The sequence below is a fragment of the Mus caroli genome, chromosome 7 (genome assembly GCF_900094665.2).
Source record: "Mus caroli chromosome 7, CAROLI_EIJ_v1.1, whole genome shotgun sequence".
NCBI lineage: Eukaryota > Metazoa > Chordata > Mammalia > Rodentia > Muridae > Mus > Mus caroli.
In genome coordinates, this window is record NC_034576.1 from 29,886,590 (window position 1) to 29,898,746 (window position 12,157).

At 50.1% G+C, this 12,157-nt stretch overlaps 1 protein-coding gene across 1 annotated transcript in view; it reads right to left on the reverse strand.

Moving 5' to 3' along the window:
- Window positions 1-2,037: 2,037 nt before the first annotated feature.
- Window positions 2,038-12,157, reverse strand: part of Haus5 (HAUS augmin like complex subunit 5) — an 11,080-nt gene continuing 960 nt past the window's right edge. Inside the window, exons 2-19 of the mRNA XM_021166601.2 lie at window positions 11,457-11,519; window positions 11,329-11,361; window positions 11,176-11,200; window positions 10,104-10,209; window positions 9,864-10,023; window positions 8,436-8,505; window positions 8,271-8,353; window positions 7,711-7,768; window positions 7,460-7,584; window positions 7,232-7,295; window positions 7,019-7,149; window positions 6,669-6,831; window positions 5,906-5,986; window positions 5,658-5,803; window positions 5,221-5,332; window positions 4,996-5,125; window positions 2,497-2,629; window positions 2,038-2,382 (exon numbers count right to left, since the gene is read on the reverse strand). Coding sequence (XP_021022260.1) covers window positions 2,304-2,382; window positions 2,497-2,629; window positions 4,996-5,125; window positions 5,221-5,332; window positions 5,658-5,803; window positions 5,906-5,986; window positions 6,669-6,831; window positions 7,019-7,149; window positions 7,232-7,295; window positions 7,460-7,584; window positions 7,711-7,768; window positions 8,271-8,353; window positions 8,436-8,505; window positions 9,864-10,023; window positions 10,104-10,209; window positions 11,176-11,200; window positions 11,329-11,361; window positions 11,457-11,519 — 1,762 coding nt within the window. The 3' untranslated portion in view covers window positions 2,038-2,303. The remainder of the gene's footprint in view (window positions 2,383-2,496; window positions 2,630-4,995; window positions 5,126-5,220; window positions 5,333-5,657; window positions 5,804-5,905; window positions 5,987-6,668; window positions 6,832-7,018; window positions 7,150-7,231; window positions 7,296-7,459; window positions 7,585-7,710; window positions 7,769-8,270; window positions 8,354-8,435; window positions 8,506-9,863; window positions 10,024-10,103; window positions 10,210-11,175; window positions 11,201-11,328; window positions 11,362-11,456; window positions 11,520-12,157) is intronic.

The following is a 12,157-nucleotide window of genomic DNA, read 5'->3' on the forward strand; positions in this document are numbered from 1 at the left end:
ATATATATATATATATATATATATAAAGACCAGCATCAGTGAGGTATCTTCTGGGAAGTATTTTTCGAGGGCACAAAGAAGCTGTGTTCCAGAGACAGCCAAGGTTGTACCTCTTGTTGCAGCAGGACTTGGCTCAGCACCATGAAGAGAGCCTATGAATGAAGCCTAGTTGCAGCCAAAGACCCCAGTGTATTGGAGATGCCATTACTGTGAGATGATTATCAAGAATGGCAGTGGAGTGAAGTCAACCAGAGCCTAGAGTGCTACAGAGGGCAGAGCTGGAGATGTGACCCAGGCCCTTTGGAGGAGCCCAGAACATGTGTGGATCCCAGACACTGGAACAAGAAGCTGTAACACTGAAGTTGCCTTGGAGACCCCAAGACATTCAAGATGCCAGAGCTGTAGGATATCTGCTGAGGAAAGTTGCTAACAGGGAGTGGATCCAACCCATGAGAAAGAAGTTTGTGGCAGTCAACAAAGATGAAAAAGGAATTGGGGATCTGAAGACTGCTTTGACATCAGCCATGGAAATGCAGATTTGGAGTTTGCCCAGGTGGTTTCCTGTCTTGCTTTGGGGATTACACTGAAGTTATTGGGTAAATCTCAGAAGGGACTTTGAACTTTTAATATTGTTGGGACTGGTATAGACTATGGGGGCTTTTGAAGTTGGACTGTGTTTTGCATTATGCTATGTTTAGGTGTGGCCCCCATAGACTCATACGTTTGAACAAGCCTATGAGGGCCAGGGAGTGGAATATGGTAGTATGAATATGCTTGGCCCAGGGAGTAGCACGATTAGGAGGCATGGCCTTGTTGGAGTAGGTGTGGCCTTGGAGTAGGTGTGTCACTGTGGGCTTTAAGACCCTTATCCTAGCTGCCAGGAAGCCAGTCTTCTAGCAGCTTTCAGATGAAGATCTAGAACTCTCAGCTCTACCTGCACCATGCCTGCCTGGGTGCTGCCATGATCCCACTTTGATGATAATGGACTGAACCTCTGAATCTGTAAGCCAGCCCAATTAAACATTGTCCTTATAAGAGCTGCCTTGGTCACCGGGTCTGTTCACAGCAGTAAAACCCTGAGACATACTCCTAGGACAAACTACAAAATAGCTCCGATTTAAACATAAAAAATAAAAACTGTACAAATTATGAGACCAATGTTGGAGTCTGAAACAGCCCACACAGGTTCATGTTTGGACACTTGGTCCCCAAATGGTGGTGCTGTTTTGTGAGGTAAGTGAGCCTTTGCGACGTGGTGTCTGGCTGGGAGGGAGTTGCTGGCAGCCAGTCCTGAACACTGTATTCATTTTGGTTTCTACTCAGTATCTTCAGATATAGTCCAGATGCTAGGATATGAACAAGCAACACCTTCCGCTCCTACCACCACAGAGCTACTGTGCCTTCCCTGCCAGGACACACTGTAGTCTCTAAATGTGAGCAAAAATCAACCTCTCATATGTTGCTTTCATTATTTTGTTGCAGCTTTTGAAAAGGAATCAAGGCAATCTCGTAATACAAACACTTAAGTAGGGGTGGTGGAGGCAGAAAGCACATGAGTTGAAGGCCAGCCTGGGCTCCAGTCACAGACTAAGAAAACAGAACCTTAGAGGACACTGCCATCTCTTGACCTGCCCCTACATAGGGCTCTATTCTGGCAAGGAACTGTGCTACTGTGCTCCCTGATCACCTTGCCAGTAAAGCTCTGCTCGCAAAGTCTCCCTCCCACATCCTTACCCTGCTTAATGTACCCATGGCAATTAAATTCCGCTGTACTTAAGTCATCCTTCATGCCAGCTGGCTACCTCCCTCTCCTAGGCCACTAGTTCCATGAAGGCAGGGGCTTTGGTCCATTGTATTTGATCACTGAGGAGGACAGTGAAGCAGCCACTTTAAGGTGCATGATCCAGAGTACACCTTTTCTCTTTCTCTTGGCTTTAGTTGGAAGGGCAGTGCAAGGCCTGGGAGAAACCATAGAATGGCAGCCAGAGAGGAACTGCAGGTCTGTGTCAAGACAAAGTTGATAAAACTGGGCAGTGCTTTCTTTGAAATGCTTTATTGAGGGAGGTGAAGTTTGGGGAGTTAAATACTATTTATTTTTGAGTTAGAGTCTCACTATGTAGCTTAGGCTGTCTTGGAGCTTGCTGTGTAGCCCAGGCTGGCTTAGAAATCAATAGCAGTCCTCTTTCCTCAGTCTCCTGAGTAGATACGGTAGGTGCAGAGACCGGGCTAAATTGCAAGTCTTGACTCTGCTTCTAGCCGCCTCTTCATTTGTATGGCTGCTGTAGCGCTACCTGGGCCTGCACTCAGCGCAGCTGACACTGGGGCAGAGACAGGCCCTGACGGATCTCCTCAGGGAGGGCAGCTTGGCTGGGCTGCTCCCACCTGGGGAAAGGCATGGTGTTTGAGGAAAGGCTCGTCCTCCAGACCTTCCCATGGTGGCAGCTCAAGCCATGAACCATAGTCAGTCCCCCGATATTCAAATAACCCCCCTCTTACCAGTCCTGAATGATCCCCTGTAGCTCAGGGATTTGCTCCAGTGCCTGTTTCAGCAGATTTGACAGTTTCTTCAGGGTCTGCCCCACGTTCTCATTCTGCTCCTTTTCCTGGGACACCTGGATCTGCAGCAGCTCTGGAGGGTACAAGTGGGGAGGCAGCTTCAGGGTCCCCATCTCAAGGATGCCACCTTCAAGGCTTCAACCTGGACTTTCCCATAGCCTACCCCGTGGTCTACCAGGCTCTGACACAGGCACAACTTGGCTGCCTCAGCTTCTCCCTTTCCTCTGTGGCCTCTCTCCCAGGTCCCAGGCCTCAGCTAGGCCTACATATGTGGGCCAGGCTGGCCTTACACTTACAGAGACCTTTCTGCCTCTAACTCCTCTGAGTACTGGGATTAAAGGTGCATGTTACAACTGGCCTATTATTATGTTTTTTCTTTTGAGTCAAGGTCAAATGTAGTGCAGGCTAGCCTCAAACTTGCTATACAAGGATACTCTGAGCCTTCGGATCCTACTGCCTTTACTTCCCGTGTACTGGATACGCAGGTTTGTGCAGGCACATGTGCATGTGTGTGTATTTTAGGTTCAGTTTGAGTGTTTTTCCATTCATGTGTGTGTGTGTGCAGCACATGTGTTCCTGATGCCCAAAGAAACCAGAAGACAGCAGCAGGTCCCCTGGAACTGGAGTTACAGATGGTTGTGAGCTGCCGTGTGGGTGCTGGGGACTGAACCAGGGCCTCTGCACCACTGAGCCATCTCTCTAGCCGCCTCCCCTTTTCTTGGAGACAGATCTCACTCTGTAGGCCTAGCTGGCTTGGAACTTACTATGTAGACCCCCACTGATCTCACACTCATACCTGCCTGTGCCTGCACAGTACTGGGAACTAAAGGTGTATGCCACTATTCCCAACCACTATGCCTAGTTCTATGCAGTCCTGGTTATGAAGGCCAGGGCTGCATGCATGCTAGGCAAGCACTCTACCCCCTGGGCTCTATCTTTAACTCACCATCTTTCCTAGGCCTTTTCACCCTGCTCCGACCTTCCACCCTTGCACCATTTTCCCCAGGATGGTGACTGGGCCTAGTTCCCATTGCACCAGAACTGACCCCACTGAAACCGAATACAGGGCTTCACAGTCACTGAGTGCCCTGTCGGTGACCTCCACCATGACTGTTACATGTTCTTTATCTAGGCCTGCCGTCTCTGGGAATTCTCTGAGTCATGGATTAGTATGGCGGGAACAGAACCCTGAATTTGGGATTCTGAGGGCTTGGGACTCTGAACTGACATGGGGGTTAGGGATCATTTCGGGGGGGGGGCGGCGAGAGGCAGGAAGAAAGGGAGCAAAATTATTCTTTAGAATAGAGGGATCCAGGAGCTGTTACAGATACATAGCCAGATGGTGATTGCTCATACCTTAATCCCAACAGGCAGAGGCAGGCAGATCTCTGTGAGTTCGAGGCCAACCTGGTCTATAGAGTGAGTTCCAGGGCAGCAAGGGCTACACAGAGAAAACCAACCAACCAACCAACCAAACAAAAAGAGTTCAAGATAACCATGAGGCCAGGGGTAGTGATGTCAGGCTAACACCAGCATTTAGGAAGCTGAGGAAACAAATTGCTTGTTTGAGGCCAGCTTAGGCTACTTGGCCAGACCCTGTCTCAATAAACAGTAACAAAATAACAACAACAAAAAACAACAAAAGTAGCCAGGCATGCCTTTAATCCCAGCACTCAGGAGGCAGAGGCAGGTAGATTTCTGAGTTCGAGGCCAGCCTGGTCTACAAAGTGAGTTCCAGGACAGCCAGGTCTATACAGAGAAACCCTGTCTCGAAAAAACCAAAAACCAAAAAAACCAACCAAACAAACCAACAAACCAACAAAAGAACACTGGATCATCAAGATGGCTCAGCAGATAACAGTGTTTGCTGCCAAGCCGGACTACCTGAGTTTGAGCCCTGGGACCCACATGGTGGAAGGAGAGAACAGGCTCAACAAGCTGTCCTCTGACCTTCACAAACATGGTGTGGCACACACATGCACACACATGCACACACACTAAAACAAAACAAGGTATTCTGAAGGCCATGAGTGAGTAGTTGGCAAATGGATGTCCCATAGGGTTGGGACTGGGATGGGACCCACGTTCACAGCCAAGCTCTTGCCTGGGCTGAGGGAGTGCTGGCAGGGTGCAGGCCTTGGAAGGTAGAGGCAAGAGGATCTCAAGTTTGAAGACAGTCTGGACTACACAGTGAGATACACACTAAAAGACAAAAATTGCCAACCAACCAACCTTCATTCTACCATGAGGTCAGGCTACTAAGCCTTGTGTACCTGAGTTCCCTGCTCTGCCACTTGGGGGGAGACACAACACACAGCAAGAGCTTGCCATGCAGCCAAAGCAAGCTGCAGTACTAGGGTGTTTAGCACTTCAGGCAGCCTATGGTGGTGCAGAACAGAAGGAATGATGGATCTGGAAAGCAGGCAGGGGTCAACGTACCCTGGGTGGATGGTCCCGGAGGCAGACTGGTCTTCACACAGAGGTTTCCTCCTCGGAGACCCCACTGGTCTTGGAGAAACAGAAGATCTTGTTGGAGAGAGGCAGCCTTTGGAAGCAGCAGTTCAGATGCCTGGGGGCAGGGGAAGGAGAGTCACCTTGGCCTTGTGAGCTGGGATTGGGTTGGGATTGGGATGGGCAGTCAGGTCAAAGGTCATGGGCACTTACTTTCCCCACAGGCAGTCCCAGTGTGTGACTCAGCAAGATAAGACTGGAGCCCCTTGGGTTAGTGGGGTGCAGCTGATGGATGGATGGTAGAATCCTGGATAACGGCTTCAGCCTGGTGGGTGGGTAGCCACAGAACATTAAGCAGTTTGATTTACAGAAGCTCTGGGGTACAGGGACTTGGAGGTAGGCCTAAGAACTGGGAGACCAGACTTGGGCTGATGATATGGGGTAAGGTTTGGCAGTCTGGGGACCCTGGGCTACTTTTGTGTTCATGTACAGGTGTGTGCGAATGTGTGTGGAGGCCCAAGGTGGACATCTGATGTCTTCTTGATCACCTTTATTTTCTGAGATCAGGGCTCTCCTCTCACTGGGCCTCACCTTGGAGACACTCATTTGAATAGGTTTCAGAGGGAAGACAGGGCTGGCTCCAGCCTCACCCTTTGACATGGTATGGCAGCAGTGGGCCCAGGAGAACTCGGGGCAGGTGTTTGGCTTCTTCCTTCAAGCATCGCAGTAGTTCCTGGCTCTGTGGTGCCACAGCTTCAGAGGTGGGGACAAGCTTCTGGTCAACCAGGGCCAACACCTGTGGGATGGAGCCGGTAGGCAGGGCAGGCAGGGCAGGCAGGGCAGGCAGGGCAGGCAGGGCAGGCAGGGCCCGCCAAGCCTTGCCCAACATTCACCTTACCTCCTCTGGACCCCGGCTCAGGCGAGTTTTGCTGGCTGAGTTTCCCTTGATGAGCAGACGGATCTGTTCCTGCCTTTCCTCCTAGGGAGTCAGAAAGCCACCAACTAGCTCCCTATTCTTCTAGGGCAATCCATCCCTTGTTATAGGGGACAGGGCCTGCTTCTTCCTGGGAGTCTCCCCTTGGCTCCCCCTTCCACAGAGGCCAGGGTCATTTGTTCCTATATATATTTATTTTATTTTATTTAATATTTTTTTATTATGTATTTTCCTCAATTACACTTCCAATGCTATCCCAAAAGTCCCCCATACCCTCCCCCCTATATATTTTTTTTAGATTTATTTATTTTTACTTTATGCATATGGCTGTTTTGCCTGTATGGATATCTAGGCACTGCATGTAAGCCACATACCCACAGAGGCTAAAAGAGGGCACTGGATCCCCTGGAACTGAACTACCAGTTGTGAGCTGCCATGTAAATGCTGGGAATTAAACCCAGGTTCTCTGAAAGGACAGCTAGTGATCTTTTGTCAAGACAGGGTTTCTCCGTGTATCTATCTCTCTCCTCGATGTAGCTCTATAGAGAGGGCTATTCTTGAACTCAGATATCATGCCTCTGACTCCCGAGCACTGGGATTAAAGGCATAGGCCACCATGAGCCAGTGTAGCCAGTCTTCTTAATGCTGCGCCATCTCTTGAAGCCCTGTGCTTGGTCTCTAAACCCCACAACCCCACTCAGACCGTCTACCAGGCCCATGATCTCACCACCAGCTGACGCCACTGTAGGATCCGCTGCCTCTTGGCCTGCAGCTCCCGCAGGAGAAGATGCCGCTGTCCAACTGCACTCTCCAGTTCCTGGCTCTGGGCATGAAGAGCCTTGAGCTCTGCCCATAGACCACTGTGCCTAAGCCCCAGCAGCAGGACTTTCCTGGGGGGTGGGGAAGAAGTGAAAGAGCACAGAGAGACTGGCAGTCACACTGGGGAGATGAGATCTTTGGGGAGGCATGAAAAACCCCACACACAGGAAACAAGCACCAGGAAAGGGAGGAAGAGAAGGGGTCCCCAGAGTAGACAACATTCAGTATCCCCAGCCTCTGCTGAGGGAGCATCTTTACCTCTCACTGGATCCCAGCAAAAGTCTCTTCCCCTCCTCCACTAGGCCCTGGAGGCGGCCAGCCAGGTCTTGTCTCTCACTCAGGAGCGCACTCCTCTGGGTAACCAATGCACCTACAGCCTGCCAGCCCTCCTGGGGGTGCAAGGTCTCTGTGAGCATGGTCCATGGGGAGAGGGCTTCAGTGGGTCTTGGGAGAGGGCTGTCTCAGGGTTACCTGGATGAGATGAACAGTGGACGGCAGAACCTGGCTGGAGTTGGAAGATTCTGGTGCCTGAGGCCTGTGGTGGGGACAGAGCAGTTGAGGGAGCAGCCTCTTTGTATTGATAAGTTTGGGTAGTCAATATCAAGTCTTCCCTTCCCCCCGTGACTGGCTGGCATTCAGTTCCACGCAATCTGCAGTTCATTGTGCCTTCTCCTGGCTATGGGAACATTCACTCCACACCTGGACAGCTCCTCTTCTTTGAGCCCATCTCCATAACACAGGGACCGGATCTCTGACTCCCGCTCTGCAGCCAGGTACTCCAAGGCAGCTAGGACGTGGCCCGCAGGGTGGTTTGTCAGCAGTGTCTGAAGGGACAGGTAGGAAGGCAGGGCAGAATGATGGTGCAGGGATGTAAGCCAGGCCTCTGAGGCACTGAAATTCCATCATGGAGGAGGAGGAGGTACCCTTTCCTGGGAGCCTTGCCCTCTCACCTCAACTGAGGTCAGCCACTGCTGATAGGATGTTCCAACGTGGTCATCACAAGGGCTTCTGTGGATTTGGGGAGCAGACAATGAACGTTGTAAGGCACATCAATTACAGTCTAAACTATCACCACCACATGTCAGTAGGAGCTACACTGTCCCCACCGTATAAATAAGTGCATCCAGTCCACCTATGCCTACTAGACCTGAGTTCCTCAACTATCCGATCTTGCTGTCTGGTGGCCACTACATTTCCTCTTTAGTCCTTGACCCTTCACCCTTGTTAAGTCTCCTGGCCAGAGCCCGCTGCCCCATTGCCAGAGCTGAGTAAGGGCCTCCTCTGTGTCCCAGAGCCTCAGGCCTCCCCTCCCCAAGCAGCCCTGACTACGTAGGCTGTCAACATCTATGGTGGGTATGCCTCTTCCTCATCCCACCCTAGGAGCTCTCACATGGCAGGGATCAGAACTGAAATAACCCAGAAATCCACTGTCCGAGGAGTTAATAAACTAGCAATCTCCCATCCGTCAAGCCCGGGTCCTCACAGAGTCCCGGAGGCCGAGAACACTCACAGGATGCTGCCTCCCCTGGCCCGGGGAGTCAGAAGGTTCTGCAAGAATTGAGTTCGGAGGGTGCAGGCTGCCCGGACATCACTCTAGGGAGAAGAGCATGGGGTGTTAGTGGGTTCTGCTTGATCCTCGACTCCTCATAGTCCCTGCATAGCCTAGGATTCTTACCAGCACCTGAGGCTCTAGGGCTGGGGCTGCTGACACCACAGGTCCAAAGGTCACATCCACTTTGGCTTTCCTGGAAGGAAGAGTATAATTGGGATGGGGCCCTAGGGAGAGCAGATGTTTGTGCCCTCCACCTCGTACTGCCATGCTCTCAAGAGCAATCTCTCAGATTAGGTCACTGTCATCTTCTATATTAGCCTCTTCATTGGTCTCCCTATTCCTGTCCCCTCCGGTTGGACCTATTATAGGTCAGCAACCCTATTAAAACCTGGGTTTTCAGTCAGGCATCACGGCTCATGCCTGAGATTCTAGCTAGTGGCTCTCAACCCTCCTAACGCTGTGACCCTTTAATGCAGTTCCTCATGTTGTAGTGACCCCCAACCGTAAAATTATTCATTGCTACTTCATCACTGTAATATTGCTGCTGTTGTGAATATCTGTATTTTCTGATGATCTTAGGTAATGCCCTGTGAATGAGTCTTTCAACCCCAAAGGGGACGCAGCCCATGGGTTGAGAACTGCTGATTCTAGCTCTCAGGAGGTTGAGACAGGAAGATGACTCAAAGTCTGAAGCCAACATACATGGGCTACACAGTGAGTGTCCGCAGCCCTGGCACAGGCTTGTGATCCCAGTACTGTGGGAAGCTGGCACAGCTGCTGTGGTTACAAAACACATTTAAGGCAAATCTCGGGCTTGAGAGATGGCTCAGAGGTTGAATGGACTGACTGCGCTTCCAGAGGTCCTGAGTTCAATACTCAGCAACCACATGGTGGCTCACAACCATCTGTAATGGGATCTTGGCACCCTCTTCTGTTGTGCAGGCAGAACACTGTACATAATAAATAAATCTTAAAAAGCAAAAAAAAAAAAAAAAAAAAAAAAAAAAAAGGCCAGGCCAGTCTAGGTAACTTAGTGAGACTCTGACTCACATTTCATAGAACATAAAATTTAAAAGCAAGTCAGGGCCAGAGAGATGGAGAGGTGGCTCAGTGGTTAAGAACACTTCTTGCCTTCTTGCTCTCACAAGGCCCTAGCTCACAACTGCCTAAACTTTGGCTTCAGAGGATCTGATGCCCTCTGGCCTCCAATGGACACCTGCATGCATGCACATAAACTCCTATGACCCTTCCAGGATTTCCATCTACCTGAAACTGTGAGGTGGTTCCTAGGTTCCCATCTGCCTTCTATGCAGGAGAACATTAGCTCCAGCAAGGTGGACCTTATTTTGTATATTCACTTGTTTCTCCAAAGCCAGTGTTGTAGACATCCAGTTGGCACCATAAATCCAGGTGCTCAAGATAATAAAACTGCCCATCCTGACAGCCCTTATGTTATGGCTGGAAGCTCAGAATTCTGAAAGGAAGGGATCAGGCAGAACACAGGGGTTTCTGAGGAGAATATCTAACCAACTTGGGGAGGCTGAACCCCACCTTTGCATATCCTGCAGACGTTTGAGCTGATTCTGCAGCCGCTGCATGGGGTCTTGCAACCCACGTTGCTGTCTTCGTACAGCCCCAGCTTGGGCCTGGAGGAGAAGAGCTCGATGCTGGGTGTCTTTCAGGCTCTGCAGTGTCTGTGTCATGGCTACATCTGTGGGAGGAACAGGGGTGACTGTCAACTCCTTTGTCACCCAGGGTTTCACTGCCCATCCGGCTGGCCCCATGAGTCACCCTGAGCTTCAGACTCTTGATCCATCAGCTCCAGGCTCTGGTCTAGCTCTTGGTTCTCTGCCCGAAGGCGGGCCGCAGTGGCTTCCAGCTCCAACTTCCGATGGATCTGGTGGGATCAGGTAGAGGGTCAGAAGGTCAGATGCTTGGACTCCTTGGAGCTTAGCCTGGCTGTACTACCTTCAGGGTGGCACTCGGCTTCTCTCCTCATCTCCTGAGAGATGGTTGACAGATTTTTCTTTGTTTAAGTGGCTCAGGTCTAACATAGAAGCACTAAGAATCTACTTGGTTCTCTCCCACCGGGAATTGCCTCTCCATCTTCTTGGTTTCTATCTGTGTGGTGACTCCTACATCTCTGTCAGATGCTTTTTATTATTATTATTATTTTTTATTTTTATTGAGACAGGGTTTTGGTGTGTAACTAGCTCAGACTGCCCTTAAATTCACAGTCTTCTTCAGCATCCACGTGCTGGGATAACAGGCAAGTACCAACATACTCAACCTCTATTTTTTTTTTTAAATGTATGTCTTGTGTACCACATGCATACAGGTACCAGTGGAGGCCAGAAGGTGTTAGATCTCTTAGAACTGAAATCACAGTTGGCTGTTAGACATCTGCTCTGGATGCTGGGATAAGTCCTCTTCAAGAGCAGCAAATGCTCTTAATTGTAGGTCCCCCTCCTAGTCTTGACCTCTCCCTTGAATTCCTTAGCAGCTCTGAAAAACCCATCCATCTCCTTTTAGCAGTTTTGTTTACTGTGTCTACTTTTGACCATGTCTCACTATGTAGCCCAGGCTGGCCTTACACTCATGTTGACCCTTCTGCTTCATCCTGAGTGCTGAGACTATAGGACTCAAGACCTTCCTCTCTCCAACACCAATGCCCCATGTCCATACACCACTGCTCCCATCTTGTGCCTGGCTCACCCTGGACCACAATCCCTGGGAGCACAAAGATCTGGGTTGTTTTGTAACATGGTGTTCCTGACAGACCCATTACCTCTAGGGCCTAGAGCAAAATATTTGCAAGCTGACTTTTAGTTGAGGGAGAATATTAACAGCACAGGCTTCTTACCTTTGGATTGTCCTGATAGGCATGCCTAGAGAAATGAGACCAGAGTTAGGCTGGGGCTTCCAGGGGAGAAGGCAGGAAGTAGAGGCCTTGGTTATGGACAAGGCTAGACAAAACTGGTGAAGATAGGAATCAATGAATTTAAGAAGCAGTTACCAGAGGAGGTTTCCCTGGATCGTCTTGATATTCCTGCATTGGAGAGATGGAGGGAGAGGAGTTGCTGTGGGCCTTCCCTGGGCCTTTCCCACTCTCTAGCCCCCTCCCCTGCACTAGGTTTGGCTTACCTCCGACTACGCACATGCTGCACAATGTAGGCCCAGATGTCAGCGCCCTGACTCAGACACAGCCTGAAGGGATACAGCATAGAGTATGTATGACTGGAGCATTGCCCAGGAGGAGGACCCTCCACTGTCTCCACAGTTATGGTGGTGGAAAGTTCCAAGATGTCTCACTTCTGTGGGTGGGCCTGGGGGTTGTCACTGAGAGGGTGGCCTTCTCCCTAAATCTGAGGGTATTCTTATTCCATGACGGGTTCTATTTCTTCTAGGAGAGGTTTAGTTGTAGTCACTTTCAGAGGTGGGTGTAAGAGGTTTCCACCCCAGGAAATGGTCTTTCATAACAGGGTCATATGTTACTGGTTTCTGCAGATTTGATCCCCAATAGAACAGCCACTGCCAACTGCCTAGTATCACCTTTGATTAGGGTAAGAGTGAGTAGGGTGAGGTGCTGTAGGGACCCCCTTATTCTGCAGATCTGTCTCATTCTCGATGAGGGGTAAAGAAATATAGGTTTTTTGTTTTTTGTTTTGTTTTGTTTTGTTTTTTTGGTTTTTCGAGACAGGGTTTCTCTGTATAGCCCTGGCTGTCCTGGAACTCACTTTGTAGACTAGGCTGGCCTTGAACTCAGAAATCTGCCTGCCTCTGCCTCCCGAGTGCTGGGGAGAAATATAGCTTAACATTTTTTGTTTTGTTTTTGTTTTTTCAAG